Source organism: Cucurbita pepo, chromosome LG17 (assembly GCF_002806865.2).
Source record: "Cucurbita pepo subsp. pepo cultivar mu-cu-16 chromosome LG17, ASM280686v2, whole genome shotgun sequence".
NCBI classification, from domain to species: domain Eukaryota; kingdom Viridiplantae; phylum Streptophyta; class Magnoliopsida; order Cucurbitales; family Cucurbitaceae; genus Cucurbita; species Cucurbita pepo.
In genome coordinates, this window is record NC_036654.1 from 5,273,546 (window position 1) to 5,282,067 (window position 8,522).

Sequence of the window (8,522 nt, forward strand, 5' to 3'; positions counted from 1 at the left end):
TTTTTTTTTTTTTTTTTTTTTTTTTTTTCCGTTTCGTGTGAGTAAACTCCTTTTATTTATTTATTTATTTAAATGGCTGCGAAAATGCGTATGATCGGAGTAGGTGAAAAATTAGCCATTAAATTAATTCCTTTTCCTCCTCAATTAAAATAAATTATTAATTAATTATTATATTGCACAGGTTAAATCATTAAAGGTGCAACTTATACTAATTTATACCCAATAATAATAATAATATATTTTGAATAACTTCGCTACAAAGCTCAATTTCGACCGAATTAGATTAATATTATTAGGCACTTTTCATTAATTATGCTACCTTTAAAAAAAGAAAATAGCAACGACTATCTTTATATTATTTAAGAACGAAGACATAAAGTTAATATATCACACGATCTTTAAATGACATGCAACCAACCGACATATTATATAATCGTGAAATAAATTTCACGGAAAGCAACTCTTAAATGCACACATAACCATTCAAACTTTAATAAATTTTAATATACTAAGTTTACTATTTCATTTCTCTTTTTTATTTTCCGTTTTTATTTTAAATTAATATATATTTCCACATCTTCACCTATTTTCAGTTTCTTAAACTATTTTAATCTTTAATATGGTTTATTAGATTATTTTTAAATAATTTTTTAATCACAATTTGTCAAATAATAATCATTTTTATGTCAGGGAAAAATAAAATGCGAACATATTTCCAAATTTACAAAGAAAAAACGACTATTTTTTTTTTTTTTAAATTAACAATAAAATAACTTGTCTATAAAGGCTAAATTCGTATTTTTACCATAATTTTTTTACCTTTTAAATTGTATAAATACCTTTATCTTTTATCTTTTATCTTTTTTTTTTCCTTTTTTCACGTTATTTGTTTCGATGTAAATTAATGAAATATGCTATATTCACAGATCCAGCCCACAAGTCGGTGGATCATCAAATAAAACCACGTAAACGAAATGAACAAAATATATATATATATATATATATATATATTAAATTTAAAATTTTTATCACTGTTATTAGAGTTTTTTTTAATTTAGTTTATCAAACATAAAAGTTGATTAATTAATAAATAAATAAATAAAATTAGTCCACTAATAATAAATAATAATAATAATTTCATTGTTTTTTTTTTTAAAGATTCAATCTAAATTTTTTTAGTTCTAATATTTTAAAAAATTGGTTGAGAGTCAAAGTTTGGGAGTAGGTGAAAAGTCCTCAGACCTCACATCTGACCGCGACGCCGATTATCAAAACAAACAGAAACGAAAAGAATCCGATTGATTTTTTTCTCACCAACCAAACACTATTTTTTTAGTATAAAATCTCCACATTTCTCTTCATCATCTTCACACCAAACCCTTCTCTGTTTTTTTTTTTTGTTCTTCTATCTGAGCTTCAACCTTCAACAATGGCCGCTGAATTAAACCAAACAAACGAGTTCATTTTCCGATCAAAGCTTCCCGATATTCACATTCCCAATCATCTTCCACTCCATCACTACGTTTTTCAAAACCAGTCCAAATTCGCCTCCCGCCCCTGTTTGATTAACGCCGCCACCGGCGATGTTTACTCATTCCACGACGTTCAATTAACAGCCCGTCGTGTCGCCACTGGACTTCACAATCTCGGGATTAAGAAGGGTGATGTCGTTATGAATTTACTTCCCAACTCGCCGGAATTTGTTTTCACGTTTCTTGGAGCGTCGTATCGCGGTGCTATTATGACGGCGGCGAATCCGTTTTACACGGCGGTGGAAATTGCCAAACAGGCGAAAGCTGCTAATGTGAAATTGATTGTCACCATGGCTTGCTTTTATGATCGGGTTAAGGATTTGGGTGAAAATGGTGTCAAAATTGTGTGTGTTGATTATGCTGTTGAGGGTTGTTTGCATTACTCTGTTTTGAGTGGCGCGGATGAATCCCATTTGCCGTTTGTGGATTTCGCCGCCGATGATGTGGTGGCGCTGCCGTACTCCTCCGGCACTACCGGTTTGCCAAAGGGTGTTATGTTGACTCATAAAGGGTTGATCACAAGCGTTGCTCAACAAATCGACGGCGAAAATCCGAATCTGTATTATCATGGTGGTGATGTTATCCTCTGTGTTTTGCCGTTTTTTCATATCTATTCACTCAATTCGATTTTGCTGTGTGGATTACGCGCCGGTGCTGCGATTTTGATAATGCAAAAATTCGAAATCGTTTCGTTTTTGCAATTAGTTGAGAAATATAAAGTGTCGATCATGCCGATCGTGCCGCCAATATTTTTAGCCATTGCTAAATCGCCGGATTTGGTGAAATACGACGTGTCGTCGGTGAGGGTATTGAAATCCGGTGGAGCGCCGCTGGGGAAAGAATTGGAAGACGCTGTGAGGGAGAAGTTTCCAGCGGCGATTCTCGGGCAAGGATATGGAATGAGCGAAGCCGGTCCGGTTCTGACCATGAGTTTAGCGTTTGCGAAAGAACCGTTTCCGGTGAAAGCCGGCGCCTGTGGGACGGTGGTTCGAAATGCAGAGATGAAGATTGTTGATCCGGAAACCGGCGCGTCGTTGCCGGCGAATTCCGCCGGAGAGATTTGTATTAGAGGGGATCAGATCATGAAGGGATACTTAAACGATTTGGAGTCTACGAAGAGGACTGTTGATAAAGAAGGATGGCTTCACACCGGCGACATTGGGTTCATCGACGACGACGACGAGCTTTTCATCGTCGACCGGCTTAAGGAACTGATAAAATTCAAGGCGTTTCAGGTGGCGCCGGCGGAGCTGGAGGCTCTTCTGATCACTCACCCCAAACTATCCGATGCGGCTGTGATTGGGTAAGCTAAAATGAAATTGGCAGTAGAAATGAAATTAATTTGAAATAATTTTATGGAGATTTAATTTGGAATGGGATTGTTTTTATAACAGTATGCCGGACGAGCAGGCCGGAGAAGTGCCGGTGGCGTTTGTGGTGAAGGCGAACGGCGGCGCGATCACGGAAGAAGATGTAAAGCAATTCATATCAAAACAAGTGGTGTTCTACAAAAGGCTAAAACGAGTGTTTTTCGTGAACGCGATTCCAAAGGCTCCGTCGGGTAAAATCCTTAGAAAACAGCTCAGAGCCAAACTGGCTAATGGTGCTTATGATTAAACATCAAATTCCCCTGTATCGTCTCTACTCCAAACTGACAGCATTTCTTTTTTTTTCTTTTTTTTTTTTAAATTTGTAAATCTATATCGTATTATTATTTTTTTTTATTTATTTTGTAATATTTTGATTAAAATTTTCATTTTAATCTTGTTTAATAAATACATGTTTAATTTTAATTTAATTTAAGCTAATTTAATACAAAAAATAATTTTAAATTTTGTATTTTTTTTTTGTCTCTAAAATAGGTTAAATTTTAAAAAAATTTAAAAAATTTAAAATACATTTACTTCTTGAATTTTTAATAATGTCCTTAGTTTAAAATATATATATATATATATATATATATATATATATATATATATATATATATATATATATATATATAAAATTGAAATAGCTTCAAATATTTTTATATATTGACATTTAAACTTTTCAGGGTTAAAATATCTTTAAAACACTGTTAAAATTTGAAGGTACTTTTAAGCAAAATACTAATAATTTTTCTATCAAGCTAAATATATTTTTTATATATTTATTTAAAAATTTAAAGATATTATTGAAAAATTTTATATATATTTTTTTTAAAAAATACAAAATTTAGGAATATACCGAAGTCAAATAAAGTGCATTACTATAAACCATAGTGATTAAGTTATAAATTCGTTTGCAAATTATAAAAAAGAAAATTATATAATTATAAATACTACTAATTTTTTTATAAACATAACTCTATGGATCCATCTACATGAGTATTAGGCCCAATATGAGATGATCCATATTAAATGGTTAGAGTAACACATGCGTCCCAATCGACCATAGTCGAAAATTTATCAACATGTAGAGGAATTCTTGAATGCCGAAGTTTCGTATCCAAATTTAATACGTAAATTTTTTTTTTTTTTTTTTTTTGCATAATTGATCGATTATAAGACATAAAATTTAAAATTTATATAATTATGAATAGATTAAGGAACTAAATTATAATTAAAAATCGGAAATTGCGTCTTCTAAAAACATACGACTACAGAATTGACGGGTTGGCCTAGCTCCATTTAATTGGCACTTTATGGTGGTCTGGCTATGATCGTGGCTATCCGGTTGGCACGGGAGGAGCTGTAACTTGTAGGCCATGGCCCCACTTGGTTAGCTAGCTCTAACGGTGGTCAGGCTATGACCGTGGCTTTACAAATAACACTTGTTTTTTTTTATTTTTATTTAATTATATTTAAATAAAAACAATAAATAGCCATCAACATAACTATTGGACCTTGCTCTAAAATTTGCCACGTCCCCATTTTGCAAATTCTCCATAGTTTCTTTATTTCTTTATCACTGTCACATTAATTAAATTGATGTAATGGGTCGTTTGTTCGGTAAGTTTTTCCTCATCTGAAAATTTACTATGTTTCTATTAATATTCAAAATTATTCTTTTTTTCTTTTTTAATTTGCATTAATTACGTAACATATTATAAATTATTCTTTTAAGTTTAGTAGTCAAAGTACCATTTTGGTCCCTAGATCGGTTAAAAATACCCGTTTAGTCCTTAGATCGGTTAAAAGTACCCTTTTAGTTCCTGGATCAGTTAAAAGTATAGTCTCTAGAAAAATATAAGGACCAAAATCGTATTTAAATTTAAAATCTTACTGGTTTGTTGACGATAAAATGTTGTAAGGTATAATTAATCTAAAAAAACACGAACATAGCTCAAGTAGTTAAAGTGTGAGGCCTTGGTTGAGCGAGCATATATGTTGAGTTAAATAACACTCTAAAATGATGTAAAGTATATTTTAGAAAAATATTGTTAGGTCAATTATCAATCTATATATATTTAATCTAATTAAGATGTATATATCTTCTGTCTTATTTAAAATGATATGTATACGATGTGTTCTATAATTCACTAATTCCAATTAGTATGTCATTCTCTACGTCTTTTAAAATAAAACTTCGTACGACTCGAATTGAATACCGTGATAGGACTAGAATCTTTTATGTACATGCACAAAAACGTCGAGACACCGTTTATTAAAATAAGGCAAAAATCATAAAAGTTTTTGCAATGTCAAGGCTTCGTATGCAACGAGGAGATGTTTCAGGTGATATTTGTTGATCGCACACGCTTCTAGCATTCAGATGACGTGAGCAGCTTCTCAATGCTACTAGCATAAAGTAAGATAAATCTCACTGCTAGGAAAATTTGTCACTTTGAGAAACTCTACGTTTGCGGTTTGAATGGCTAGGGTGATAATGTTTCAATGCTACCTCCTCGAGTTTCTTGACATGGACTTCATCTTTTCTTGATTGTTTAATCTTGAGTCTTTTGAAACACTCTGATTAACTTCAAATTGCTCGATCCGTATAAAATAGACTAAAATTCTAAGTTCCAATTATTTAAATATTCTTTATTTTGCCTTTTTCATTTTTTTTAATTAATATTAAATTAACTAGACGTAGAATTTGTTGGATGAAAGTCCCACATTGACTAATTTAGGGAATGATCATGATTTATAATTAAAGAATACTATTTCCATTGGTATGAGGTCTTTTTAGGAGTCCAAAGCAAAGTCGAGCTTATACTATATGTTTTACTATTTTCTCGTAAAAAAACAAAAAATGAGTCACGCAATAAGATAAAAATAAAATATATGGCCACATCTCTCACAATTGACTCCAACGAACAAAGAAATAATTAATTAAAATAAATACCCAATAAACGTTTTTTCTTGCTAATTAAGTCTATGTTATTTAAAATGTTTTAATTTTAGACGCTTGAGTTTAAATATTTTACAATTAAGCCCCTAAGGATTAAAAGAATAATAAATTAAATTAAATGTATTATTCGAATATGTTGGTGAATAAAAGGAACTGTAATTTTTTTCCTCCTTCGTCATCTTCATAAACTCTGGGAGTAGGTGAAAAGAAGACCCATTACTTCAAGCATTACATCCGACCACGAAACCAATTTTTTATTAAAAAATCCGATTTATTTGTCTCACCAACCAAACACTAATTTCCTGTAATTTTCTCGTCTCTATAAAATCTCTGCAATTCTCTTCATCCTTCTTCACACCAAGCCCACCTCTGTTTTTTTCTCTGCTCTCTGTATAACCTCAATTCTGAGCTTCAACCTTCAACAATGGCCGCTGAAATTAACCAAACAAAGGAATTCATTTTCCGTTCAAAGCTTCCCGATATACACATTCCCAATCATCTTACACTCCATGAATACATTTTTCAAAACCTCCCCAATTACGGCTCTCGCCCCTGTTTGATTAACGGCGCCACCGGCGACGTTTACTCATACGACGACGTTCAGTTAACAGCCCGTCGTGTCGCCAGTGGACTTCACAATCTCGGGATTAAAAAGGGTGATGTCGTTATGNACTTCACAATCTCGGGATTAAGAAGGGTGATGTCGTTATGAATTTACTTCCCAACTCGCCGGAATTTGTTTTCACGTTTCTTGGAGCGTCGTATCGCGGTGCTATTATGACGGCGGCGAATCCGTTTTACACGGCGGTGGAAATTGCCAAACAGGCGAAAGCTGCTAATGCGAAATTGATTGTCACCATGGCTTGCTTTTATGATCGGGTTAAGGATTTGGGTGAAAATGGTGTCAAAATTGTGTGTGTTGATTATGCTGTTGAGGGTTGTTTGCATTACTCTGTTTTGAGTGGTGCGGATGAATCCCATTTGCCGTTTGTGGATTTCGCCGCCGATGATGTGGTGGCGCTGCCGTATTCCTCCGGTACCACCGGTTTGCCAAAGGGTGTTATGTTGACTCATAAAGGTTTGATCACAAGCGTTGCTCAACAAATCGACGGCCAAAATCCGAATCTGTATTACAAACGCAATGATGTTATCCTCTGTGTTTTGCCGTTTTTTCATATCTATTCACTCAATTCGATTTTGCTGTGTGGATTACGCGCCGGTGCTGCGATTTTGATAATGCAAAAATTCGAAATCATTTCGCTTTTGGAATTAGTTGAGAAATATAAAGCTTCAATCATGCCGATTGTGCCGCCGATTCTTTTAGCCATTGCTAAGTCGTCGGAATTTGAGAAATACGACATGTCGTCAGTGAGGGTATTGAAATCCGGTGGAGCACCGTTGGGGAAAAAATTGGAAGACACCGTGAGGGAGAAGTTTCCAACGGCGATTCTCGGGCAAGGATATGGAATGACCGAAGCCGGTCCGGTTCTGACCATGAGTTTAGCGTTTGCGAAAGAACCGTTTCCGGTGAAAGCCGGCGCTTGTGGGACGGTGGTTCGAAATGCAGAGATGAAGATTATTGATCCAGAAACCGGCGTTTCATTGCCGGCGAATTCCGCCGGCGAGATTTGTATCAGAGGGGATCAAATCATGAAGGGATACTTAAACGATTTGGAGTCTACGAAGAGGACTATTGACAAAGAAGGATGGCTTCACACCGGCGACATTGGGTTCATCGACGACGACGACGAGCTCTTCATCGTCGACCGGCTTAAAGAACTAATAAAATTCAAGACGTTTCAGGTGGCGCCGGCGGAGCTGGAGGCTCTTCTAATCGCTCATCCCAAACTATCCGATGCAGCGGTGATTGGGTAAGCCATAATGAATTTTGTCGTTTATAAATAAAAGAAATCATTTATTCATAATTTTTTGGTCTGAACAGTATGCCGGACGAGCAGGCCGGAGAATTGCCGGTGGCGTTTGTGGTGAAGGCGAACGGCGGCGAAATCACAGAAGAAGACGTAAAGCACTTCATATCAGAACAAGTGGTGTTCTACAAAAGGCTAAAACGAGTGTTTTTCGTCAACGCTATTCCAAAAGCTCCGTCGGGCAAAATCCTCCGGAAAGAACTCCGATCACAATTGGCCGCCGGTGTTTACAATTAAACGCCAAATAATTTATTATTTTCCATTTATCTTTCGTTTGTGAATTCAAATTATGTATTTCGGATTTTTAAGTGTATTTTTTAAAAATAATAAACCAAATATCTTTATTGCTTTATTGCCCTTCTTCTTTTTATTAATTACAAATCCACCACTCAATTATGCTTCGATTAATGAAACTTCTTATTCAATTATTAGTTAGTTGTTGAAGGATGAAATAAGATAAGATATAAGGAGAAAATGGGGATTTAGAAAATTCAAACAAACCGTGTGAAACATTTATCAATTAGACAATAAATTAAGTTTACTTAATTTATAATTAAGTTTTTGGTCTTCTCTCGAAATAAAAAAAGACAAAAAAGAAAATTCTATCTTCATGATTTGAAAGGACTAGGAATTATATTTTATTTATAAAATTTAAATTTTGAAGATTAATAAATTATATATCCAAGCATATTGTATTTAGAACAAGCTAGAAATATTCTTTAAAATAGGT

At 34.0% G+C, this 8,522-nt stretch overlaps 1 protein-coding gene across 3 annotated transcripts; it reads left to right on the top strand.

The window, feature by feature from the left end:
• Nucleotides 1-1,405: 1,405 nt before the first annotated feature.
• Nucleotides 1,406-8,144, top strand: LOC111779352 (4-coumarate--CoA ligase 1-like). 3 transcript variants are annotated; one of them, XM_023659501.1, is made up of 3 exons: nt 6,127-6,520; nt 6,562-7,735; nt 7,807-8,144. In XM_023659501.1, exons 1-3 carry the CDS (start codon nt 6,289-6,291, stop codon nt 8,027-8,029), a joined length of 1,629 nt encoding a protein of 542 aa, XP_023515269.1. In that variant the 5' UTR covers nt 6,127-6,288; the 3' UTR covers nt 8,030-8,144. The 3 variants fall into 3 exon arrangements, with proteins under 3 accessions (XP_023515271.1, XP_023515269.1, XP_023515270.1); XM_023659502.1 differs by having other exon boundaries at nt 6,127-6,494; nt 6,536-7,735; XM_023659503.1 differs by lacking the exons at nt 6,127-6,520; nt 6,562-7,735; nt 7,807-8,144 and adding exons at nt 1,406-2,835; nt 2,927-3,221.
• Nucleotides 8,145-8,522: the final 378 nt, after the last annotated feature.

Coding starts and splice junctions, on each gene's coding strand:
- LOC111779352 (XM_023659503.1), top strand. CDS start 1,430: ATGGCCGCTGAATTAAACCAAACAAACGAGTTCATTTTCCGATCAAAG. Junction 2,836..2,926: donor TCCGATGCGGCTGTGATTGG/GTAAGCTAAAAT, acceptor TTTTTATAACAG/TATGCCGGACGAGCAGGCCG.